Source organism: Sparus aurata, chromosome 6 (assembly GCF_900880675.1).
Source record: "Sparus aurata chromosome 6, fSpaAur1.1, whole genome shotgun sequence".
Taxonomy (NCBI): domain Eukaryota; kingdom Metazoa; phylum Chordata; class Actinopteri; order Spariformes; family Sparidae; genus Sparus; species Sparus aurata.
Window position 1 is genome coordinate 11871295 of NC_044192.1, and position 27991 is coordinate 11899285.

Sequence of the window (27991 nt, forward strand, 5' to 3'; positions counted from 1 at the left end):
ATATCGACTGACCCCTACTATCTATGTAATGGAGATGGATAAGTATAAACCCAGCAATAGACCATTTTCAAGGCAGACACATAGGTGTAACAATTATGTGGATTTCCTTCAGTAACCGGGTCATACATTTTGGATCACTGTTGTGGTTTTGAAATACTTTAATTTTTTTTTAAATATTAGTGCCAATATCTCCAAAAAAACGGTAACTCACACCAGAACATTATGGATAATGATTAAAGTTTTATTTTATGATCATTTTACATTACTACCACTCAAAATTGAGTTTAAGTCTTGATGCAAGTGTAGGGATGAAGATGAGTTCAGGAGTCTCTGGAAGGCAGACAGGGTTGTGTGTCTTTGCCTCCTTTTTTTTCAAAAAGCAACAATCAGCAACTTGGTTTGGCTGACGTTGAGCAGTAGATTGATTTCTCTGTGAACCACTCTGCAAGACTTCCTCTCGATATAACCTCTCATCATTGTTTGTAATGCAGCCATTGCTTGTGCACGCGTCCATAAGTCGCTCTGGTGTTGAGCTATAAAGTAGAGGTGGCGTGTCTGCCAATCCGAACTGTCTGGGGCGTGTTTGTGAGGAATTCCAGCATCCAGTTGTTGTATTTTTGATTTCTGGGTGAACTGTCCCTTTAAAGGACTATTAGTAGTAAACCACTAATGCCAGTGGCACACACTAAACCTGAAACACACAGCTGGTATATGCTTCTTCTTTCACACCAGCAGACGTTCGGTACACACTGTGACTAAGAGGGATCAGAGAACATCGACAGAGCTAAAGAGCAGGGTGGCTGGTTTGTTGTACAGGCAGTCGAAAGGTCACAGGTTTACATCCCCCTGACAACCACGGACCACCGTTGTCGAGGTGCCCGTAAAGCAAGAACACTTCCTGTGCCAGTGTGGATTCTTCACAGGAACACAGCGGTGTCATTTAGATTTACAGCCCATTTGCTTCTGTTTATGTATATCTTACATTCCTTTCATTTTGCAAGCATGCCATAACCTACTGACTGTTTCTAACATCCTCAGCCAGGCTTGAAAGTTCTTGCAAGGATATTCTGGATTTAAGAACATTTATATAATTAAATAGAGTTTTGTAAGGCGAGATGTTTTCAGGGTATTTTTTCTCAGCTTTTTAGGCTTTGTGTCTGTGGGCGTCAGGTGATTGACACTAAGTAAGGTGTAGCAGAACACGTAGTCTGCCGATACTTAAGCACACTTGAGCGCGGCGACATAACGATGATACAAAGTGACAAAACAGAATTACGGCTCTTGGTTTACCATGATGGATTAGCCGGCTCGGATGGTGTCAGTGTTCCATCGCTGCACAAAAGAAAATGAATCATGGTGCACTGAACGTAGGAAATCAAACCTGATGGAATCATTTAACAGAGAGAGACAAAACAGACAGCGTAAATCTTGATGGAAGGAAAATGTTACGTGGTGCGGACACCTTTCTAACTACTCTGATGTGTGTAAAATACAGAATTCCTAAACGATCTGGTTTCTACTTGTTCCTAAATAATCATTCAGCTTTTTAATGTCTTGCAATAATTCTGTCTGTTAAGGTACAGGAGTGTTTAAGTCTCAACAAACTTGTCAAAACTCATATATTAAGGAATGCAGACAGAGTTTATGACGTTAATATAAAATGTTTCCACTATAATCTATTCTACATTATGCAGGTCTGCTTCTGAGTTTCAGTATGTTCAGTATGTGAGGATCTGGTGAGCGGGAATAGCGTATTTACTTTCTCCTCCATCAGTCTCGTGAAGAATGTGTTTACACTGTGTTTATGAGCCGGGCGAGACGCTTTTCTGTGCTTGTATCTCACCAAGGGCCACAGAGTGGAGGCGGAGGAGGGCAGAGGTGTGCTGGATGGAGGCCACAGCCGGGCCTGATGGCAGGAGCCCAGAACACACTGAGCTCTAACAACGTCCTCTAGAAGCCACCGAGGGGCTACAGTTCACGTGGAGACACTGTAAAGGTATGGATGGATGGATGGATGGATGGATGGATGGATGGATGGATGGATGGACGCAGTAGCATACAGACCAATCAGTCAAAGCTAACAGAAACAAGTTGTTAACAGAGCTGCAACAATTAGTCAACTGAAAGAAAATGAGTCGCCATCTATTCTGATAATCGATTAATCATGTCAGTCGTTTTTCAAGCAGATTTGTCAAATATCTGCTGGTTCCAGCTCCCTCAAGAATGTGCTGCTTTTCTTTGTCATCTATGACAGTAAATGAAGAGTCTTTGGGTTTTGGACCGTTGGTTGGACAGAAGAAGTAATCTGAACACATCGCTTTGAGCTCTGAGAAATTGCGATGAGCATTTTTCACGACTGTTTAACATTTATAGACGATTAATCGATTAAGCGTAAATACATTCTGCAGGTTATTGGATGCTGAAATGACTCGTTAGTTGAAGCCCTTGATGTGATGTTGATGTTTTTTGGCTCATATTCAGACCGTGCTCGCTCACAAGGTAATGGCCTCCCTTAAATGAGACTAGTTTAATCAAGAAGAGACTTAAGCGGTTAAAACGATTAAGCGTAAAAACATTCTGCAGGTTATTGGATGCTGAAATGACTCGTTAGTTGAAGACCTTGATGTGATGTTGATGTTTTTTGGCTCATATTCAGACCGTGCTCGCTCACAAGGTAATGGCGTCCCTTAAATGAGACTAGTTTAATGAAGAAGAGACTTTAGCGGTTAAAATTCCACATTAAAAAAGTTATTTAGCTTTAGCTTTAAAATAAGCAAATAAACACTGTAGAAATTAAAATTGAACTTATTGTTTATTCTTTAAAACATGCTTAGGTTTTACAGAAGGAGTGAATTGTTACACATAATTTTTTAAAGCCAGTTTTGTGAAATCTTTCATATTTCCAGGGTAGCAATAAACACGTGAAACAAAACAAAACCATCTCATATTTTCATTATTTTTACTTATGATAATAGAGATGGATCAAACAACAGACTGGATGCATGGAAAGTGCCTGATTCCTATTGTTGATTCTCATCATACATGTAATGAGAAAAGCAAAAAGAAATGTGGTCTAACATTCTGTCAAACAAATCAAACATTTCAAATCAAATGCAAATGAGTGGCTTAAAATGACCCTATTCTATACCTCTTTGTTCAGCGAACTTTTATTTTTTATTGGGTGTCCACATCTGTTTCTGCGCTGCGGTCATCTCGGATTGACTCTGAACCGACTCCAGAACGACCTGGCGCTTTCTCAGATTTAAAAGCAATTTAAAGCTTAAAGCTGAGAGGAATTTGGTTGCTTTTGTTCTTTACTTTTATCTTCTCCTTAAGTTAAAAAAAATGCACTTTAAGCTGTTTGATGGATACAGGCCTCGACACATACCCACAAAACAACAGTTTATTCTAGTAATTTCTTTTTGTCTGTCCCACTCTCTAACAGACTTTTTCACTAACATTAATGACAGTGTTACCTTAAGGTGTCCAAGTAAGCCTTTTTTTAGTAAGTCCACAGTATAAGGTCACGGTAAAACGTACGCAAAGTCAACACAGGCCCCTTCACTTCCATTGAAGAAAATCCACATCTTGGCTTCGTGTCAAGTTCAACTTTGGTGAACTCTGACTGGCTAAATTGCAGCCAAACAATAGCAAAGACCAATCGCCTGCATTTACGTATGTGTGACGGCAGCTTAACACCAGAGTCCTGGATCTGAAGACTTTAATGTAATTCACCAATCAATTATGTTATTGATTACACCTGCTGTTCTGCTATGACATATCAAAAACTCTGAAGAAGAACGTGACTAAGGATCCCCATTCTATGATACAGATATATATGTGTATTAGTAAAATTCCTCAAACTGAAATTAAAGTGTTAATGTCTTTATAATTGTCAAAGAGACCATGGGGAAGATCATTTTTAGCGTTTTTCTCATCACTGATTTTGTTTTCAAAGTTAAGAGCCTGTTGCTTCCTTTAGCGAAGGGATGTTGCCACTGGGGAGACACTTTACTCCTACTCTTTTTTCCACTGTTTCACGTTATAAAGCAACTTTCCTGAGTGTCCTGAAGCAATTCAAAGTGGCACATAATGTTCACGTCCAAATGTTGCACCACGCACAGGAGGACAGAGCAGAGAGGCGGCCGTGAGGAGGAGGGACGCTGTTTGGAATTGGCAGACCTCATAATCAAGCAGGCTGTGGTTGTTCTTTTGATTTGTTGTGCCAACGATTTTAATCCACGGGCATTCACTGACCCCTGAGGCGAACGTAGCGTATAATAAAGCTACCTGATGGAGCCTGCTAGCAGAGCCACCGCAGGTGTAAACACGCCCATGATTACTGTGTTAAATACAGCACACAGCCTGTCAATTTATGCAGGCTGGTAACAACAGATGTTGTGATGAAATGAGATATCGAACTGAACGGATGTCACAACAGCGTCCCCTTAGGTTCCTATAGGTAATGTGACACCTATGAACACAGAAGCATTACAAGATCTATTCATGAATATAATATTTTTTTAAAGGGAATTCAGCTCTCTCAGTTTCTGGAGCGTTAAAACATTTTTTTCCTGCCCACTGCGAGACAAATCATGGATTTCCTTTTCATGTCTGCGAACACAATGTGAAGATTATACCGTGAGCTTAGCCGAGCTCAGCTCAGATCATTGTTGATATCTGTGGAATCAAAACGAAAGCTTCTCCAAAATCAGATGGATATTCAAGCTTCAACTCATCCATCCATAAAATCATGCTTCGGTTATTTAAAACCACATATTTAAAACATCAGAACACAAACTAAAATGAAGTGTATGTAAGAGTTTCTTACAAGTTTTTGGCTGCACTGTCAAAAGAGAGAATACTGTTTATATACACATATTTCTTTAAAAGATTTTAGATAGGCAAACATACAACAGAGTTCCCTGTTCTCTCGGTCATGTTATTAGGTGGATCATTTCACTATTTTCCAATAAACTACATATCAAACATTTCAACCGCTTCCTGTTTACATGGATTAATATAAAACCAGGGGCTTTGTTGCCCTCTGTTGAGCCTCTCAGGCAATTCCCCGGTTCCTTCTGCTTCCTCTCTCCATGTGATTACCAGAGTGAACATGTGGGTCGCATGTGGTCGGGACACAAGTGAAAGCCGACCAAGAAATTCTTCTGAATCTCCTGTCAGACGTGTCAGACACAGTATTTAATTTGCGCTGTCCTTCTAGAAAACATTCGCTGCTTAGCCAAAGATCACTGAGGATCAACTTTACTTATAGGCAAGGTGTGTTTTACACTTTGAAGAGGAGCAGCTACACACACCTGTCAGCTTAACGACATGTTGTACCTTGAAACTGGGGGAGGAAATGTTGGGAGTATCCACAGATGGGATTAAAGCTTCTGAAGGTTCACTTGAATTAAGTAAAACTGGAGGATTTAGAGCTTTAATCCAGTGTTCATATACTTTCCCTTTAAACTTATACATTTACTTATCTGTTTTTTTTAGACTGCATCAGAAACATATCAAGGGTATCCATGTTTTTGTGGCAGAGCTGCCCTGAAACACAATATCCCTCTAAAGGCCAGCTAGTTGTCGCCTAAAGCTTCTCAGCTTCTCAGCATTTTCTTTCATTATTTTAAGAAAAGTAAATAACACTGTTATTCTCAATGTTTAGATTATTGTCTAAGGTGTAAACTTTGTAAAACATCTCATATGATAAGGGTACAATAAAACACCTGGACAAAAATATTCACACGGCCTTCACTTTCTACTTAACAGGCTTGTCCTGAATTAGAAAAGTATGCAGCTAAAACAACCCAACAGCTACTAAATCCATAGTGTCAGGGAGAGGAAGATTATCAAATATGTATGGTTGTTGAAATGTCACATGATTAAGAAAGAGTATTGTATATAATCTAAAAATATCAGGAAATGTATTTTCTGATGCAATATATGCAGGAAATACTCTACTATTTACTCTAAACTCAGCAAAAACACAAATTTTACAGAAACCTCCTGAAGTTACTGTGTTCACTTTTGGGGTTAATTGTAGACTTCATCTGTTGCTCTGCAGTAGTATTGTTATACATTGAATATTATTTAAAATTTCCATTTACTATTTCACTTAGGGGTTCTCAGTTTAGGTTCCATGTTATAATAGGGTACACCTTTAGGTAAGTGGTTGGGAACCACAACGTTAAAGGACACAATTGTAAGAAAAATGTATTTTTGAGTCTCTTTCCCGACTGATGGCGGAATGGCAGGTGACTCCTTCCTACGGTCCCAAAGCATCGGTTTGGCGAGTTGGGAATGAGACTCAAAAATCTTCTTTTCTTACAAATAGGACCTTTAAATCACTCTGTGTGAAACACAGTAGTGAGGCAAATTCCCGCCCCTTCATAAAAAATATGTTTGGTAGAACATGGCAACAGTTTTACTTTTTTGATCCCGTCTATATTGTTCCACGAATCAAGCATATAATGTGTCAATTTATCAGATAGTTTGTAATAAAACAACTATATGACTGAAAATATGATATTAGAAAGACTACTCACCCAAAAGCTGCACAGGTAAGATCCTGTAACGATCACCAAAACCCATAACTGAAACCCTGTAGAGCCGGTCCCATATGTTAGCTAGCTACTTTGCTAATACTTTTTCTGTGCAGAGCTGACAGCCATATTGGAGTTGGTGATGTATATATTGAGCGAGATGATGTCATTCACAGTTTAGCACAACACTAAATGATATTTTCCTTTTCTCAACTTTCAGAAGTACTCTTTAAATGCTTTGTATGTCTGCAGTAACACAGTGATTTCTGTGCTTGTGCACACCCCTCAGGTCGTGGTGCCCATGAGGTCGTCCATGCTGGTCCTGTTCCTCCTCTTCAGTGCCCAGGCTGTGGCGGCCATCGGAGGAGCAGCACAGCAGCAGTGTCCAGGCAGCAACCCCAGCTCCGTCCCCACAGTGGACCCCAAACTCTTCACCAAACGCCGCTACCTCTCACCCAGGGTGCTCTTCAGTGCTCAGCCCCCCGATGCAGAGCCAGCAGATTCACAGGGCGCCGGCAGAAGCAGGCACAGGCGAGCTGGGCAGCCTCAGCACCGTGGAGTTTACTCAGTGTGTGAGAGCATCAGCGTCTGGGTGGGCAACAAGACCACAGCCACAGACATCTCAGGCAACGAGGTGACGGTGCTGCCGGACGTGAACATCAACAATGTCAACAAGAAGCAGTACTTCTTTGAGACGACGTGCCACAGCGCCCGATCAGGCAGCTCTGGCTGTTTGGGAATCGATGCGAGACACTGGAACTCGTACTGCACCAACTCACACACTTTTGTACGGGCGCTGACTTCCTTTAAGAACCTGGTGGCGTGGAGGCTCATACGCATCAACGTGGCCTGCGTGTGTGTGCTGAGTCGCAAGTCGTGGCGGCAATGAAGACTTTGCCTGCTCGTCACACACGCACGGGATCGCACACTCAGTGAAATACAGTACAAACACAGACATATTCATCACCAAAGACTCTACGCCTCCTGCACAAAGTAAATTATTAGTATCAGGGCTGCATGTATATACACCAGGCCTGGGTCAAAGAGGATCTGACGTTTGTAGCTGTTGTTTTTACCTTTTTTTAGGAGGAACCAAAAATGAAAGGGTTGTTGCTGTGTCACTTGTTATCTGGAAGTCTCGGCTAAAGTTTATTACAGGTTCAGCTTGCAAAGGCTTAAAACCAGTGGGCCTAAGTGGAACCTGACTAGGAGTAATTCCACTTATTTTAAAGGTCGAAGTCAGTAAACAGGTCTGTGAAGATAAGTTGTATAAACCCTATTTTGGCTCCAGAGAGAGCTGTGTGAAATATAAGAAATTGCCTCCTCAACTGATGTCACTTGAGTCGACTTTGGATAAAGCCGAAGACTACAATTTAAAAAAAAAAAAAACAGAAAAAAAGGTGTGACGTTAGAAAAGAAGAAAGTTTACCAGAACTATGCAGCCTGCTCCTCATCTCTTCTTGAAGGCTAACAGCTTGAGGCTACATTAGCTGCTATTAGCATGAGACACCCAAGATAGGTTAAGCGGCATTGTGGGTAATGTAGGCACCGGGTTTAAGACAAGGAAGGGAGAAGAACGCTGGAAACAACTCGCAAATCCATCTAAATTTGACAAAGTTTAGCATTTTCTCAGAACATACACGTCATCATATATTAATATATATACGACTAGCGATACGACTCACTTACATGCTTACAAACAAACAGCAAAAGGTGTTTTTTTCTCAGATCTGAGCTACTGAAAGGCTCATACTAAAGTAACTTAAACACAGTAATTCTTAATTTCAGGTGGTTATACACTTAAAAAAGCAAAATGATGAACTATATTCCATTTTTGACAATAAGTCTCCCGAAATCCTACACAATGGACCTTTTCAGAGGACGCCAATTTAGGGGAAATATTCTTCGTTCAGTGTTTTTGCTCCAACTTGCAGAACTGGATTGTAAGAGTGAACTTTCGCAGCACATCTTAAAACGGTCACATGACTGATCACGGATGTTTAGAGCAAGAGACAAGAATTTACCCATCATCGGAATAACTGTAAATTATGCATTACTCCGCAAAAACATTTTTTTTTTTTAATATATTTTTTGTATATCTACAGTAGCCATGAAGATGTAAAAATTACACACAACTAATACAGTATATTTAAAATAGATAAAGGTTTAAAATATGGATTAAACAAAAACTGGAGCAGGAAAGAAACTCTGCTGCTGGTATAAAGGGTAAAAATCATATTACAGAGAATTTATCGCCACATTGACAAGTGCAGACGTTTAAGATGCATGAAAAGCAAACCATAATTTAAATAAAACGCAGTGGTGTTACGTCCTATCAGATGTTAATGTTCAAAAATGTATTATGACCAATGACATTATATAGGATCATAGAACATAAGAGTTTGTGCCCTCACCTCTGTTTCTGTGCTGCCGTCATCTGTATCTTTCTCTGACTCCTTTCCAGGTTAAGGGTCCTCCAGATCTGAAATGTTGAACATGTTTAAGTAGAAAGGCATATCTCTTTTCAGATGAGTGAAAAGTGAAAGTGAATGACTTTTATGGTGCCCTTGAAACAACATTGTGGGACCACCTTTCCATTTCCCCTGAGGGACAGATATTAATATATCACAACAAAGCTCACCCTTACTTTGTGGATTAGAAGGAATTCTCAATTTTTCGTGAAGCGCTGCAAAATAATACAATAAAAATCTCACCATGACCGTGCAAGGGATCTCTAGATATTTACTTTACAGTTGAGCCACAATCAAACTGCACAAGGAAGTTACCTCATAAGAGCCGCCACACATGGTCACAGGTGATTCAGACTTGGAAAATTGTAAAATTGTAATTGAGAGGAAATTAGTTTCAGCTGTCTGACTCACTTATGATTATCGGCAAGGGAAGAAAATGTAAAAAAAAAAAAATCATAAAACACTAACTTGTGTGTGTTTCATCGTTTAAGGTCTCGATTCTCAGCTTTTGCAGCAGCTTTAGCCTGAAGCTCAGCTGTGATGACCTGACGTGTCATTAAGGTGACCGTCACTGGTTTTCAAACTGCAGCTTCTAAAGACACAGCAATGGTGTTTAAGAGACTGTGTGATTTTCTGAGAAGACAGCATGGGTTTAAACCTGTCATAAACCTTGAAACCACTGGCTGGTGACAAAGCAACATCCCCTGAAGAGTTTTGGCAGCATAACACAATCACGCTAATTATAGTATTTGTCTGCCAATCATTATAGTGTCCTATAGCACATAACACTCACTCCGGGTGACGCAACCCACAAATTCTGGAAATACAAATTGACCCAGGTCTGATATAAGCAAAAAACCTTTGTTAAAATGTTGTTACTGATATTGTTATTTATTAAACACTTCCATACATACACTGTGTGTCTTACGAGGTTTATTGTGTGGATAGTAAGCCTGTCGTTTCTCCAGAAAAACTGAATAACCTTCAACATGGAAAGACAGTTTTGGCCGAGAAGGAAAAACCAAGAGAAAACCCATAGTGCTTGAGTAATTTGGTGCTTTGGCTTCGCTCAGTGTTTTCTTTCCTGCTCTGGATTCGACACTTGATGTGAAACAAAAAGGGGGGAAAAAGACACACAAATGAGAGGGTCTGATTCATCAGGGTAACTCTGGTTGATAATATCATGGCTTGCCATTTTCTTTGTTTTGGCGGTGACATTTCAGTGTAGTCGGCTGTACCCGAGGCAGACAGTCGGTATCAGTAGTGAGTCCTTTAAGGCTCACAGCCCAATGTTGGATCGCAGCTGACATTTAAGATGTCTGATGGCCCTGCTGAAAAAAACAGCATAGACCAGCACCAAAAGACAACATATGCTGGTCTTGCTAGTGGTGCTGGTTTTGGTGCTGGTCTATGCTGTTTTTTTCTGCAAGGGGGAGTTCAGAGAGTTAAAGTGGAAACAGAGACAAAGAAGAATTATTTTTCTGAAAAACTTCACTTTTAGGATAGGTGATCCCTTTTGTGTTGTCTACCTGTCGACTGTAAACATGAGTTGTTTGTTTCACTGCTGCTGTTTGTTGACATCTTCCTCTGCTCCACAGCGCTGCCTCGAAACACAATGCAGCACTCCCCTCTAGTGGCCAGAGACGCGAACACGCCTTGAGATACAACTTAATTTTATCTGATATAAACACAATGTACAATATATTAAGTTATTACCGGTATTACTACCTACGCGTTCATGCATTCACCGACTCAAAAGCAACACGAAGAAACGTTACTTACGTGACGAGAAATACGGGTGCTAGCTAACAACAAAGCTAAAGCTAGTTAGCGACTATGTGGACTGCGCATGCGTCATGGTGAGTTCATAATCCAGGTAGTGTACTCGGACAAAAGAGCACCTCTTCTTTGTGCTCCCATATTCCTTTATATGTATGTCTTCAATGCACGCAAACGCAACTTGGGCGTGTGAGATGGAGGCAATTACATGTGGGGGGGGGGGGGAAACCCCATGGATATAAAAGCACCGTAAAACAGTAATATAATCTTAATAAGGATTATATGTTTTCACATCTTTCTTATTACAAGAAGTATAAGCACGAGCCCTACATACAGGTGCAGACCTTAGAAAGCTGGTAAGTTTGACATTAGTTTAGGCAATAGGCAGCTACTTATCAGACAAAGCTTAATTTAAAGAGAAAAATTGTGCCTTTGTGTGACTGTAATATGTTGAAACAAAAACAAATTTATAGAAGCATCAATGCAAGTAAGTACTATAATAATAATAATAATAATAATAATAATAATAATAATAATAATAATAATGATGATGGTGCATGGAAATATATTCAAAATAAGACACTAAATGAAAAAAGACAATAATATAGAACAGCAAATAACAAGTTAGAGACTGAAAATGCATTTAAAAGACAATTAACAACAAGAAGGAAATAAATAGTTTAAAAACAGAATCAATAAACAGATTTTAAGAAATTAATTCATCTTATCTTTCGAGACAGTAAAAGGTAATGTCCTGATAAAGTCCTGATTTAAGTAAGCTGACAATAAGCCTACAGTAGCCTAATAAAAAAAAGTGATCATGCCAATTTTTGGAAACGCAAGACAAATGCAGTTGGTCACAATAATTGACAATAATACCAGAATAAATCCAGAAAATCTACACCAAAGAAACTTCTCATATTAACTAGTGTAAATAAACTAGAGCTAACAGTCTGTGATCACACTTCTCAGTGTGTCCACTAGATGGAGACATTGTCATGAGTGAACATTCACTCCCATAACACTACAGTGTATCTGTGCAGTCCTGGTCATTTACTAAATGTTCCTGTATTTCAGATGATGATACAAACTGTGAAGACCACTGAATTGAATTGTTCATCAATTACTTAAAGGTCCTAGATTTCATGATAATCAACCAATTTTTTTTCATTTTTTTTAAAAATCTTATTTCAAAAAGGACCATGGCCTATTGTGGATAATTAACTGACAACCATGATTGAATAATTCCCTGTCTCTCCATCTCTGATATGTCTCGGATCTTAAGGATGACTCACAGTTGCACCATATGGAGATAAGGTTACATTATTGTGCCACATTTACATATCGGGGGGGGGGGGGGGGGGGCACGAGGAGGGTGAGGAGAGGGCGGCAGTGGAAGGGATAATGGGATCTTGACTCAATTATACCCAGAGGATATGGTTTCAGTTTGGTTGTACTTCCACTGTGATAATTACAGCTCTGAATTCAAGACAGGATTGGATGACCAGAGTCATATGAGGTTAACATCGATGCAGTTCAGTGATCTTATTCACGGTTACATGAAAACTATTAATCATTTGTAATTCAACATGGTGCTCACTATCTATCTATTTATCTATCTATCTATCTATCTATCTATCTATCTATCTATCTATCTATCTATCTATCTATTATAAATGGATCCTATTATCATTTTGCCATAGTTGTCATGTGATAAGAAGAGGATGTAGGCAGTGATGTGATGTGTCTCATGATCCACCCGGACTGATCCTCACAGATACTCTGGCAGACAAACAGGGGGTCGCTGTTTCCCTCCCACATCAATGCAGCAAACAAAGGCAGCACAAACATGAGAAGCTCAACTGTCAGAGCTGTTGAACCCGAGCTGACCCCCCTTCGTCCTGCAGAGAAGACACAGAAAAGCTTTGGTGATGCTCCGTACGTTCACAGGAAATGACTTACATTCAGCGGGCGAAGCAAGAGTACCATACTCTGCATGCGTACATGTAAGAATTACACAAATAGTAAGAAACATTTTTTGTTGAGACATGACTATAACTCTATATATAGACTCAGCACTGCAATCTGTTGCTATATAAAGCACACAGAATTCATTTCCTTGGTTTTGGTTTATATATTGTTATATATTTTAGATCTAGACAAAAAATTACATCCTGAAAGATTTTCTTTTTTTATCTTGTGCACATAAATCATTACCCGCTTAAGATCCAAAAGATTTTTAAAAAATAAATACATTTAAAAAAAAAGATTTTTTTGCATGATATAGATTGCCTTATACATACACATTGTGGGGCTTATATCCTGTCCTCACAAAATAATACAACTGAGCTTTACAGCGTTGCTTTGAACTAAACACAAGCATCTCGTACATGCTAATGAACCATGTTCAGCATCTAATTTTTCATGCTAAAATTCTCTAATAATCAGCAGTAAAGTACAGCAGAGGCTGATGTGAGTGTCACTAGTTTTGCATGCATTTGGTCATAAATGAGGACTGGAAAAAGATCAATTTGGAACTGACGATGGCCATAGATTCAATATTTTAAGTTATTACAGTTCATCCTGAGGATGACATGAATGAACCAAATATCATAGCATTCGTTGATTTGCCCCAATAGTTTAAGATCATGTCAAAATGTATGTTGGCACTGGAGAGAAAAAGTTAAAGGATCATCAAAGTGTCCCACAGGTCCCATGACCTCTTGGTACCATGAATATGGCTATCAAGTTACATAGCATCCAGTCCAATGGTTGATATCTGAGATATTTCAGCGTGGACCACAATGGTGGACCAACCAACACAAATTAAACATGTTTAAAATGTTAAAATGTTCATGATGTAGGATTTAGAATTGGCCCCTTCACAGGTATTTTCTTGACAGTGCAAAGAAGTCTTTGAAACAAAATCTTTTTTTAGAATTATTTTCAGACTATACTCAGTTTCTAGTAAAAAATATTTTGGAGTTGCTGGTAACTACTTAAAAATCTTGTCCAAGGCCTTGATACATCTTCTCATAACTTTGTCAGTCACTTATCTCAGGTCAGCTTGGGTGCATACTGTACACAAGTTCTCATATTTACATAACACACACTGATATGAGAGGCATGGTGTAGGATGACATGCAGGTTCGTGGGAGGTAAAAGATCCTTGCGTGAATACATGTCTAGTGTAAAAGTCAAGGAGGTATGAGAGGTGAAAGAGAAGTCTATATAAAGATTTTCATAATGGCTAGTTAAAATTGTATTGCTCAGTCCAATAAGAGGGGAGAGAGATGGAAGAAACCTCAAGAAGAGCCACAGAGGAGAGATCCCTCTCACAGGACAGACAGACATGCAATAGGTGTTGCAATAGATTTTGCTTGTAGATGACAGAACAACAATATCACAATTTACAAATTGCATTGACAGAATATCACATAAATACAATTCCTCTTCCTGTTAATCATGACAAGGTGGGTTAGGGAAGCCACACAGGATCCCCGCATACAATCATATGAGTCAATGTTTACAGGAAGCAGTTATTGAACCATGTTTCTCACCAAATCCAATAAAATAAACCCCTTTCGTCTTTGTACTCTAGAAAATGTTAGTACACAGCAAAATAAAATACACATGCAGTTGTAAATGGTTACAATATGTTAATAAATCAGATATACATTTAGGGAAATATATTTTCTTTGAACAAGCTGTTTAAACCAATCAAATCAAGGCCGAGGCTAATAAATATAGCAAAAAACAAATAGTTACTGCTAACAGGTGGCCATTTTCTACAAGCAGTTTCACAACTCACATGCACATGTAGATAAATGATACCTTATATCATTTGGTATTTTTTCAGATATTGTATTTACAAATTAGGTTATTGATCAAAATGTTATTTACACTGGAAAGAGAGGACGGATTTCACTTAATTGAGAGCCCGGTGTTGTAGCAAAGTCTGCTCCCCTGCTAATGCATGTCTTCAGATTAAACCAGCTATGCTAGCTCAGTAGGAAACACAACCTGCCTACTTATTTACACAACCTGGTGTTAACTTCTGCCTTTTCACAGCAATGACATCTGGGTTTCTGTGTCAAAATTGGGAGTCTTATGGTTGTTTATTTGCTTCAGAGTCTAAAGTTCAGACAGTAGTCATTAGCCAGGTTGCTAACTGTCTTGATGATTGTGGCGCCAAAGGTAATACCACATAGAAACACTAGAGGGGGGGTTCAAAAGTTTATTTATACTTTAAGATAAACGTTATTCAAATGAGGAAACATTTGTCCAACCCCACCCTTAAAACAACTGTGTCAAACTCCTAGCAGTTATATCACAGACCGAAATGAACCGACTCCTTGTTAATACAGTTGAGTGACAACCTGGAGCTTCCCCCCCTCCCGGGTCCCGCCTGGTCCCTGAAGCCCACTCCGGCACCTCATCACACGTGTACGCGCCGATGGGCGGCGCGAGGCGGCGTGCGAAGCAGCCAGCTCAGCCCGCCCGTCTGTCCGTCCTCCTGTCTGTCGGTGTGTCTGTCTGTGCGGCTGGTTGTGCGCATGTTTGGATGTAGCGGGAGCAGGTCAGCAGCAGCATCATTTCATGGTTGATGTCCAACTGGAAGAAGCGAACAGAAACGCGTTCAGACCGGAGATAGCGACAAATCAGGTGGCATCATGAGCAAAGTGCAGGGCGGGATGAAATGCGTGAAATATCTGCTTTTCGTGTTCAACTTCATCTTCTGGGTGAGTGAAGCGCTGTGCATGGAAACAACGTTATTGCTATTTTTAAATATCGCCTTGTGTGTTTTTGTCTGCAGCCGGGTCATCTTTTATTTTTTATAGGTTTATTACAGGAGCGGATACATTTTTGACTTATTCCATTTAAATACTGTGTTTGCATGTGGGAAACCTGTCAGTGCTCCGCCTTTTTGAGGTGTTTACATGTTCAACACACTGCAGGCTGTCTCTCCTGCCTGCTGATAATAGTCCGATATGGTTTTTAATTAACCTGGTTTCGTTAATCCTGCAGATTGCCTTCTCTGACACACAACTGCGTGTCTTTACATTCTCAAATCAATATTTATTAAAGTTATCAGTCGCCTTCTTTTCATTTAAATCCACCGTTAAGCACTAATACCTCATCCTACAGCTCTTAAAAAGTCTCCCCTAGCTGTAAAATGTTTCAATAATTAATGAGTAAATCAACTGAGAGCCTGTAAACCACAAACTCCTTTAAGCCTCATGTTGATTTATGGAGTAAGTCGTGTACTGTGGAGCTGCAGTGTGTCGCTACTTTTCCAACACACCCACTGTTCAGATCCCCTCTCATGGCTTTTGCATTGTGCTGTGACTTTTTTTTTCCTGCTGCAGGTTTCAGGGTGTGTGAGGGTGTTTATTGCACACACAGGGTTAATCTGTTTTGGGCACATCACAGCAGGGATTTGCTTTGGGCTGTTGTGCTGCAGATGGAGTCACCTGTGGCTGGATTCACTTTCGGTATTCTGTGCATTACCTCAGGTCTGCTTATTATGGGATAATATTTTTGGTAGGAATAGATTAGGGACTTGGTTTTTCCAAAGGTTTGGGAGTAAAGCTGCTGTTTGTATGCTTGTCATCCATCCACACAGGTTGTGTACATATGCAAACCGGTTCAACTGAAGGGTGTAAGACAGATCATCTCTCTTCAGATGGTTTTATTTTAAGGATTTTAGAGCCCCAAAAGTACAGAAGTGTACTGTACCAGGCCAGAACAGACAAATGGATCAGTATCACGTTAAAATATGAAAAATGTATTGTTATAAAAAGATATTTGCACAATATAACAAGGTATTTGCACATTATATCACGTTATTACAATATATTTGTGCATTATATCACGTTTATAACAATATGTTTGTGCATTATATCATGTTACAACAAGATATTATTACATTATATCATGTTATAACAAGATATTTGCACAATATAACAAGGTATTTGCACATTACATCACGTTATTACAATATATTTGTGCATTATATCACGTTATTACAATATGTTTGTACATTATATCATGTTATAACAAGATATTTTTACATTATGTCATGTTATAACAAGATATTTTTTACATTATATCACGTTATAACAAGATATTTTTACATTATATCACGTTATAACAAGATACTTTTACATTATATCATGTTATAACAAGATATTTTACATTATATCACGTTATAACAAGATATTTGCATGTTATAATAAGATACGACATGATTATGACAAGGTACTTTCACACTATATCACATTATAGCAAGTATATTTGCACGTAATGAAAAAGATATTTTCATGTTTTTATCATGTTATAACAAGATATTTTCACGTTATGATTATACCCACCCCCATTTTTTCTTCTCATGTGTAGTATTTATGATTGGTAATGGGAAAATATCTTACCATAACATAAAAAAACAACTTGTCATAACAATTAACTTTTCATATTACGTAGCCCAGTTCTGTTTTTCTTTTTTCCAGCTTGGCAGCATTAGACTGGAGTTCAAAATGATTTAAAAAATCTAAGAAAAGTGTCTGAAAAAGTCTGAAAGGCTCCTGTTCAGTTAATCATCTCACGACTCTGCAGATTTGTTCTGCAGCCCACAGGGGGTCCTGACTCCTCGGCTGAGATCCACTAGAGAACAGCATCAGTGCCAAATACAGTTGTTTATGCTCCCGCCAACTTCAGATTGCAGGATTTGCATACATGTTTTTTTTGGGGGGGGGTTCCTGTAGCTGAAAGTGATGTGTTGAAATGCTACATTTGTCTGAAAAAGAGTCTAAAACCCCAAAAGATTTGATTTATTGTCAGATAAGACACATAAGACAAGCTTGAATGAAGACATGTTTGCCATATTTGCTTTAAAAGACGACTTGAACAATTAATTGATTACCCCCCCGGATCAATCGACCAAGTGTTTCAGCTCTGGATGCTCATGTTTTACTGCTAATTGATGCAGTATATATGGATGTGAGCGGCTGAATCGACTCATCTGTGCTCTGTAAGGCGATCACTTGTGTCACGCACACGGACAGCCGCCTCTTTGTTGAGGAGCTTCGGGACTGAAAGCAGAGCTGTTGTGGCCGGAGCCAGGAGGGGCGTCTACAGTACGCTGTCATTTTGGGGTGCAGAGCCAGTGTGAGTTACATCACCAAGGCACTGTGAGGCTGGCACAGCCTGTGGCTGAAATGCACCATGGGAGAGGGACCGCTGATGCGGTGGTGCTGCCGGTCAGATATTCTGATGGTCCATATGGTGGTAAGAGGACGCTGTTACAGAGTGTTCGAGTCTTCCTCTCCCAGGCTTTTTTACATCAGCTCCCTGGCAACAGTGAGAGCAGAGCCACCGTAGCCAAGAAAAGAAATCAAACACTAAACAGCTTTGATTAGCGTTTTCCTCCGAGAATTAGTTATTTTTCACTGTAAGAAAGGCTGAAAAGGTTGAGATGACTGGATCACCTTCGTCATTTCTGATATATGAGATAAAGACACGTATGGGTTTTAATTCATTGTTCAAATTGTTGTTAACTAAAGTCTGACAAATTAATTGGTCAGCCGATATAACTGATCTTTGCGTGTCACAGATATATTGTATTGGTGTATATATTATTCATTATGCAGAAAAAGTTGCTTCAGTTTTTTTTTATTATTATCAAATTCTCAGTGAAAGTTACTTTTTTTTAATTCACTTATGAATAAACTGTAACATAGTCTGCCTCTGTCACATATCTTTGTCATAAGCGTTTGTCAATACTTATCATCCCATATCCAACTACACTAATACACAGTCTAACATCGTCAGGCTAATCCAAATGAAGCCAGTTCGGTGTGTGCAGAAGGTCAGAGGGATTAACTTTCTCAGGGTGACTCCTGGTTTTAATCGATTGGTTTATTTCTGGTCTTTCTTGCCCGGGGAGCGAGGGTGTCCTTGTGTAATGTTGTGACACCTGATATTCTGTTTTTCAACTTTGTCGGTACTTCAACATATAAACACCAAAGTCAAACTTCTTTCTTGCAATTTCTTCTGATACAGAAATTGTTCTGTCGGCCACAGGTGCTGGTGATGATCTGTTTGAGAGTCTAAACGTGTCACTCGAGGTGATGCATTAACATTTCTGCCAGGAGTTTGTTTAGAATAAACAGAAGAAGAAAACCGGGCTGTGAGCATCAAGAGCCACTTTAGTGACATGACAAAGACAAGAGAGAAGCACCTCCTGAATCTTAATCAGCAAGAGCCAAGACAGAGACAAAAACACACGATGGCTGATTCAGGGTTCAACTGTGAAGAGATTTGTGGGAAAACTGAGGAGCCACGTATTCGTGAGAATTAAAACTGTGCTTTTTTTTTATTCAGAAAAGTCAAAAAGTATGTAATTATGACCAGATTAATGATGATATGATTGATCGCTCCTCAGCTGGCGGGCCTGTTGGTGCTGGCTGTGGGACTTTGGCTCAGGTTTGACCCAGAGACGGTGGAGCTGCTGACAGGTGACGGTGCCCCCGACACCTTCTTCATAGGTACGTGCAGCCTCCACACTCACACATTCACAGACCATGAAATATGGTGCATAACAATGGTGGATAACAAAATGAAATGATTGCAGGTATTTATTTGTTTTATTCTGACTAACTGTTGGATTTTCTCGGGTTTCTGTCTTCAGCGACATCATTTTATTAACAGTAATACATTATTCAGATATTGTCTGCAGCTTTTTTCACGCAAGTGATGATATAAAGATGATTTATCGGCTGCAAAACAGCTTAAACTTGATTTCAGTTGCAGAATTTAGATGGTTTGTTGCTGATTAATTGTAATGAAAAGCCAGAAAGTAGAGCACAGCTACGAATGATGCTTCAAGACGTACATATTTTTTGGAGATTGAGATACATTTTGGCGTATAGAATAAATCTAATTAAGAAAAAACATGTTTCTGTTCCCTTCAGAATACACAGGGCATCACGTGACTCTGTGGTTCATGGCGCGCTATAATAATCATGTAAAAAAAACTACTGTGGACTTCCCGGGGGGGATTCCCCTCTGCCAGTTTAACTTCCAGGTGCCGCAGGTGTTACTGAGCAGTAATGAACGCTTGACTGGTGCATCTGACCCTCAACGCAGGGGGATGTTTCATCACTTCCTCTGCACAACGCGCCGTTGAAACGGTTGAGTGGTTTTTACCATCGTTTATATCCTCGCTTCACTCACATGAAATATGGCGCTACATGCTGGGGGGAAGTCAGAAGGCACATGTCAAACGATGATTGAAATGCACCATTAGTGTAACAACTCTGGTTTATGAGTTATGGAGAGAATCGCTCGTGTTTACAAATATTGATTTGAGTTTTCTTTCACTGGAACAATACAAGCCGATCAATCAGAGGCGCTCCAACAAAGACAAGTAGACCAGAGAGAGCCTCTTACTGATGGATGAACAGCTCCGCCTCCTCTCCGAAACATCCTGTAAGTTCATTACACTTTCAGGTGGCTGATAATCGATATCGAATGAAGAGCTCCTCCGCAGAGCTCAGAATAAAACACGCAGTATGTGATTAAAACGTGCGGAAGACGATACAAACACCCCGTTCAGTGTGTAGTAGCGTCGCAGCGCTCATACAATAGGCCCTCTCTCCCTCGCGCTGCGTAGGAGCGGATGATCAGAATGAAGCCTATTCTTGTTACTCCCGTTCAGACCATGACCTAAAATGGTGACTTCACTTCATCAGCTCTCTGCTGTGCTGCGTTTCATGGAACTGGCTGCCTCCCTCAGGACATGAGGAGCAGGTTGGGTGGGGCAGGTGACAGGAGTCCGTCCTGAAGACTCCTTCAGTAGCAGTCATTAAGCCTTACCACGCAGTGCATCTTTATAATGTGCCAATGTGAGAGGGAGAAGTGAACTCTTTTTTGTATTTATTTCTTTATTTAAAATAGACAGAGGGTAAACTAAACAGTTATGCTTTCATGCTCAGCATACAAGATTAAACAGGATATTATTGAGGTCAAATATATGCATGTTCTCACGTCTGTTTATGCAAACTACTCGAGGCGAGATAATTTTTCTTCAGTTTGGCTTTAATTTGACATGCAAATATCTAAAAGGAACCGTTCACCCCCCAAAAAATGAAAATTTTGTCATTATCTACTCATTTTATAAAAGGGCTTCCAAACAGCTCGTCCAAGATCCTAACTTGATTTGAAAATGCATTAATACATCCTTTTTAAAGCTGAAATCTTGGGGGGAAAAAAGTTTAGAATTAGACTGTAATCATCCTTTCGTACAAATAGGACATTTAAGGAAATGTTTAAATGTGGGAACTTTTATGCATAAGTACAGGGCTAGGCAAGATGGCCTTCAAATCACATTGCAATATGTTTAGGCTGTATCACAATACACAATATATATTCTGACATTTTGAAATGTCCTTTGAAACACTTCATAAGGTTCAAAGTTCAATTTCAGGGTGATTTATTTGTCATTATACTACACAGGGTTGTCCAATGAAATGAGAGCTCCTAAACTCCTTCATGCTACACAGAACATATATACAGTTATTTATATACACACAAACACGTAGCAATTTTTTGAATTTGCCTCTGGGTTCATGTAAACAGCAGCAACAAGACGGTGATGACAGTGAGGTCGGCATCTTCACACTGTGACTGTGCTTGAGCACTGAGCATCAATGACGTAAACATGGAGTTCACCTCTCCCTGTCCTTCACTCTGTCGCGTGCCAAATCTTGATCTGAGATATTGTGGTGGAGACAGGTCTCTGCAAAGATGTGGGCACAACAGTCTTTCATTTTCCCTTTCTCGGGCCAGTCTGAGCTCAGTTCCATCCTTTTAATTTCCCTGTGACGAGACGTTAGCCAGGAGCAGCCTTGAGTTCAAGCTGCACAAAATATTGATCCAAAATATTACTGATTGTTTTGATAAATAATGACTTAGTGGGCAAAGTATTAACACAAGTAGAACAGTGTGGTGAGTTCAGAATACAACATCACTTTACTGTAATGTTGCTTATAAAACCAGGAAACACCATTTATATCATCGTATAACAATCTAATCTAAGACAAGAAAGTCTCAGATCACAATAACAAAATATAATCGATATATATTTCCCAGCCCTACTTGTAACAGCGTATTGGCACAAAAAGTCTGAATACTTCCTGTCCAGGTGTTGAGGCCTTGTAGTCAGACAGCAACAGCCTGAAGCAGAGCAAAGTTATCAGTTTATCTGGATATCTGAACAATCCTGCAGGGGATCGATCGTCTTCCAGCGGAGCCTTAGCAACAAAATAAATATCGTCACGAGCCTCCCGAGCAGCCTGGTGGAGCTGCACTCACCTCTCGCAAAGAACAAGAGTGCGAACAGCGTGTGATACCATAACAAGGCAAAGTGGCAGCATTCCCTGAGGGTGAATCACTTTCCATTCTGTCACCTTTGTTGCTCTGTGCGTAAACAGCCTTTAGGTTCACATACGAGATAACTGAAGAGCTGCTGAGATGTTTACGCTCACTAATATGTTCTTTAACAAGCGCGGAGTGGAGCTGTCTGCTGGGTTTCACCTGGAAGTGCGGCAGTAAAACCAGTACATATTTACGTCTGCGATCAAGCGATGGAGAACATCAGCAGCCGACATCGGCTCTGTGTCGACACTTTGTATATACAGTAGAAGATGTCTTGGCCTGTTGATATTTTCCGTTGCTGACTCCCTTTTCTTTGAGGCGGCGTATCCCTGGATCCCGGCCGTCTATTCACCTCGTCTTTACCTCCTCAGTAGGAAAACAACAGCTTGCAACCCCCCCCCCCCCCCCATGTGGATTAATTAAATTGCTGCGATGGTTGCTGTCTATGTCACTGATTAGACCCTTAGCAGGGGCCTCAGAGACCGGGCCGGTGTATGGTTACAGTGCGTCGGGCCCAGTAGTGAGGGCTGGGAGCAGGGGAGCAGACAGAGGAGGTGACGACATCCAGGCTCATGGGGAGCGGGGATGTTGGGGGATGTAGTCTGACTCTGCAGCGATCAAACCCTTGAATATTAGATTTGTCTCCTTTTACAGGACAGATGGCTTTTTGTTTTACTGCTTTTCCCCGCAGGACAGTCGAAATAATTGGAAATAACGCAATTTATCAAACAGACTCAGCTACTACATCAGCTTTAATTCAGATTTTAGGGTCGGATGTCCAGCGATCTGCAGCCCGCCTGCAGCAGGGCGGCATCTTGTTCTACTGAACACACTGGCAAAAATGGACAGATGGCCTTTAAAGATATTTAATTTCAGCAGATTCTGGACTGACTCACCAAGCACTGAGCCATCTCCAATATTTTCCTACAGATTTATAACAGTTTATACACCGTATACCGAGTGGAGGCAAAGCGACAAAGAAGTACTATTTTCAGCCAAAGCGGCGGAACTTTGTGACAGAGATCCTCTTTGTGTTTCCGGCTTCTTTCATCTCGACTCAAAGCGGCTTGACTGAAGGAGTAGGCCGATCATCAGAGTGAATTGTGGGAGGCGATTCAGAGGTTTTAGGCAACTCGAAGAGTTTCCTCCTACACTTTTCTGCTGGCAGTCAAACACAACAACAGTCCTTTTTTATGAATTCTGCTTTCAACGAAGAGAAGACAGCAGTTGGATCGTGCTGCCATCTTCAGTCCAAGCTGTGAACTGCAGCCACACACTGAGATCAGATTCCAGTCTTCTTTGTCTCTTTAGGTTATTAATGACTGTTTCATGAGAATTGCACAGTTGCAGGATTGTTAATGTCCTGGTTGAAGATAATAATATGTCCGAACTTTTCTCTCCCCAGCTGTGTACATCCTTCTCGGCGCAGGAGCGTTGATGATGATCGTCGGGTTCTTTGGATGTTTCGGGGCCGTTCGCGAATCTCAGTGTCTTCTTGCATCGGTGGGTTGAAGTGCTTGATGAAAGCGCTGCCTCTCGTGGGGGAGTTTTTGGACTCAAGTGTTATGCGTTAATGTCCCTTTGCTGGTAATTCGAAGATTTATGGTAACACTTCATTTTACCTAATCGAAAATGTCATGGTAGGTGGTGATTACCAAGCAATTACACCCAAATCAGACAAGGCGGTTTTATCTGCACAGCACATTTCATAACCTAAGCAATTCAATGTGCTGTACAGGATTAGAACACAGCAAAACAGAAAAGATTTAGATTTAGAAAGTGGATCATTACAGGTAAGAAATACAGGAAACACAGAATTTAAAGGAGAACTTCGGCCATTTTTAACCCATATCCCTGTTAATCGAGGTTACCGAGTGCTGTCATTAGGAAAAATATTTGGCACAATATTTACCGAGTATCAGAACAGCAGCTAAAGTGAACCTATGGGAGCAGACATAACCGAAAGTGAAACTTAAGGATGTCTGCCCCCATAGGTTTGCTTTAGCTGCCGTCCTGATATCTGGTCAATATTGTGCAAAAAATTCACGTTATTTTTCCTACTGACAGCACTCGGTAACCTCGATCAACAGGGATATGAGTTTAAAAATGACTGAAGTTCTCCTTTAAGATAAGATAGGACAAGATAATGCTTTATTAGTGCCACAGTGAGGACATTTTCAATATAACAGCAGCACAGTGGAGAGCCACAATAGAGAACATCATTTAAAGTAGTTATAGATTAGTCAAAATTGTATAAAAATATAAATAAATGAGCAGTAGAAACACTATAAACAATATAAATAAGAAACAAATATTGACACTATTGCACATTGAGATGCAGAAATTGCACATTACAATCAAACTAGTGCGGTTTAAATGAAACATAAAAGAACACAGTAAATACTCATATATTTCAGTGCACGAGTAAAACAAATTAAAATCAATTGAAATATATTACATTTCCTGAAAAGATCAGTGTGCAATTTAGCACTAATTAAAGAGGAAATAGAGTTTGATTGGTTTACTTTCAATTAATTAATTCTGATTCATTGCTGAGTCTTTTAGTCGGTGCACAGCAGGTGAAAGCTAAGTGACACTTGTCTGCAGAAAAGCAAGCAACTGGACAAATATGGAGAAGGTTTCTAATGATTCATGATGGATGGATGAATATTAAATGGACATTCCATATTATAAGAGCCATATAACATATTTCCTCCATGGAAATTATGAGGAAATTGACAAAATAATCTCAGATTGTTTATCCAACTGCTGTTTGAATGAACGGTGAATGAACTTTCAACCTCAGTAAAAGGAAATTATTAGGAAATGATTAACCAATAAAAAAACCCATACACGCCGACACTTTCTCGATAACTCTCACTAGAAGGCAACAGTAATAATGTTTGTTGTCTGTTCTGCAGTTCTTCGCCTGCCTTGTGATAATCTTTGGAGCAGAGATCGCCGCTGGTGTGTTTGGATTCATAAACAAGGAACAGGTACGACACATCAAGTGATTAATTATTCATACTGGAATATGGCAGACACATATTGAAATGTATTGTATTGTGTGTATCCTTGATCAACATCAGATTGTTGAGGAAGTCCAGAAGTTTTACAGCAGCTCCATCGCTGACGTCACTAATCCCAACGGCACCGCAATCGCTTTAATCTACCACAAAACTGTGAGTCAAACTTCACCTAATTTTCCCTCATATGACTCGTGACAGTTGACACAATCATTTTATTCGTTTTGCTTCTTACATTTACAGCTGAACTGTTGCGGAGGCTCCACATCAGACGCGTCTACAACCCTCTGTGCAGACGCTCCAGAGGAAACCGAGGTGAACCCTCACACCTGCTGTGACACTTTATATCCACATGGTGGCAGCAAACCACCATCTGAAGATAACTACCTGCTTCAGTTTAGTGTTGGGTCAATCATGTGTTACTGGTACTTTTCCATGTGAAATAATTCACAGCAGGATGGCGTACTGTACCTTTAATTAATAATAATATGAATGCTCTGTTTATTCTCAGGACTGTCTCACTGCAATAACAGACTTCTTCAATGAGAAGCTTCATATTATTGGATACATTGGGATCGGTGTTGCTGGAGTCATGGTGAGAATTTACTAAACCCTGAATTTAAACTTTGTAAACCTAAAATAGGGATTTTATTGTGTGGTGCTTCTTTAAGTGGCGCTCAGCACAAGATCCAAAATTTTAAAAAACGTTCCTCTTACATGTAGCGCTATCTGTCCATCTAGATTATTTTGGTGTGAGTTGCCAAGTTTTGGAGATAACAGTTCTAGAGAAGTCTGACTTCTCTTGGATATAATGGAACTAGTTGGTGCTCGCCTTGTGGTGCTTAAGGAAATGAGAAAGAAAAAATACCTTTTAAAAAAACTCAACAGCAATGACTCAAAACAGAAAATCATGACCTGGTTACTAGGAAAATCTACACTTTGTTGTGAGCAGCTTCATGTGGGAGCAGTTTTTCTTTCCACGTCACTGTGCGGAGGGAAGCATGCATCTACTCATGAATGTGAACTAAACTAAACCGATGAGGACGCCATTGCTTCAACATCCCATGCTGCCTCGAGCACGAGCCTGTCGTCCATGAGTAGATGCACGCTTCCCTGCTGCGGTTGGCGGGTGTAGTTTGGTAGAAAGAAAGTAGTTCCTACATGGAGCTGCTCTCAAGAACGTCTGTGGATTATCTACCGGGGCATGACTTCTGGAAAGAAACACAAGTCTTGCAGATGTCGATGCATAGAAGTTACCCTGGAAAGACTAAGTATGGGAAGACGTTGGTTGACGTCTTGCAAACGTCCTTCCAGTTGGCAGTTGCTACCCATACTACGTCTTTCTAATGTAACTTGCACTGACATCTGCAAGAAATATGGGTACTATTGAGGTTTGAGCACCAAAAGCTGAGTGTCACCCAGTTCCATTACATTCAAGAGAAGGCAGAAGTCTCTACGGCCGATATCTTCAAAACTCACACCAAACTATCAAGGTGGATGAATAACACCATGTGTGAGAGGAAAAATATTTTTGATCTTGGGCTGAACTTTAACCAACCTGTAAATGTTTTCTAAGCTGTCCCGAAACGTCTCTGCTTTCAGATCTTAGGAATGATCTTCAGTATGGTTCTGTGCTGCGCCATCAGGAACAACAGGGAGGTGATATAGACGGTGAGTTCCCCCCCCACCCCCCCACCAGCCGGCCCGCCACACGCTCACTGATCCCTTCATAATCACCTGCGTCAGAAGGGGAACACCAAAGTTGCATCTCAAAGTCATTTCTCATAATCCAGAGTGATCTGGTGGGGAGGTTCACCGAGCAGCACAGAGGGAGAGAGAGTACAAGCATGTCCCAGTCGTCCTCGGGCCAAATTCAACACGACACGCTGGATCGTTCATCCTTCACACCTTCTCCTCGACTCCACCAGCGCTGAAAACCCATTTCTCCGTTCTGCTCCGTAACACACTGCTCCGCTTCCATCACTACCCTGTCACATTCCTCGGTTTTAACACGTTTCTGTTTCGTCGCTCAAGCTCCACGGAGGCAACAGTGCTGCGCTGTAGCTCCAACACAGCACACCAAGCCTTCTCCGACACAAGATTGTTCGGTCTGAGGAGTATCGCTGTAAATACGGGCACCTATTTTATGCACTTGGCTGTTAACATTATTTATCGTGCCCCCTCTAGCTCTTTTTACGTAATTTATAGGCCTTACGCCAATCATACTTTGTGTGCTTAAATGTTTTGAGGACTGTTCTACCTTTGCGAAGTAAATTTCCATGATGTGCCTACTGTATATTTAGCCACACAGCGAAGCCGCCAGCTGCTGTGCTCTTCACCCACTCCTCATGATTTGTATATGTACATAATGACCGTGCTTGATCCCAGCCACCACTCTCAAGTATTTCTACTTTCAAAGCACAATAGAGGAAGTGTGGACGCGATATCAACCCAAAGGGTTAGAAAAAAGGTCTGATGACAAACTGCCACTCCAAAATTCATCTTAAAGGTCATGAGTAACACTTCGTCCTGGGCTCTTCTGGAGCACGTGTGAACTGTAACAGTGAGCTAGTTGTTTTTGCATTTTGTGTGAGTTATTTTTGGATGTAAATTTTGTTGGTGTGCCAATAAGATGTGAATTATAGAATAATATAGTTTATGTCATACTGTTAACCATAATAAAAAACAATACTGGGTGCTATTATGGATGTGTCTGACTGCTTTCTGTTTC

The 27991-nt window shown here is 40.3% G+C and overlaps 2 protein-coding genes across 2 annotated transcripts in view; both read left to right on the forward strand.

Annotated features, from left to right (window-relative positions):
• Positions 1 to 9934, forward strand: part of ngfb (nerve growth factor b (beta polypeptide)) — a 28051-nt gene extending 18117 nt beyond the window's left edge. Inside the window, exons 2-3 of the mRNA XM_030420180.1 lie at positions 1848 to 1996; positions 6838 to 9934. Of these exons, the coding sequence (XP_030276040.1) occupies positions 6850 to 7437 (588 nt within the window). The 5' untranslated portion in view covers positions 1848 to 1996; positions 6838 to 6849 and the 3' untranslated portion in view covers positions 7438 to 9934. The remainder of the gene's footprint in view (positions 1 to 1847; positions 1997 to 6837) is intronic.
• A 5323-nt stretch (positions 9935 to 15257) lies between these two features.
• Positions 15258 to 27964, forward strand: tspan2a (tetraspanin 2a). Its single transcript, XM_030419427.1, has 9 exons — positions 15258 to 15540; positions 19242 to 19344; positions 23640 to 23737; positions 25156 to 25230; positions 25324 to 25416; positions 25504 to 25575; positions 25772 to 25855; positions 26863 to 26931; positions 27054 to 27964. Exons 1-8 carry the CDS (start codon positions 15472 to 15474, stop codon positions 26926 to 26928), a joined length of 660 nt encoding a protein of 219 aa, XP_030275287.1. The 5' UTR covers positions 15258 to 15471; the 3' UTR covers positions 26929 to 26931; positions 27054 to 27964.
• Positions 27965 to 27991: the final 27 nt, after the last annotated feature.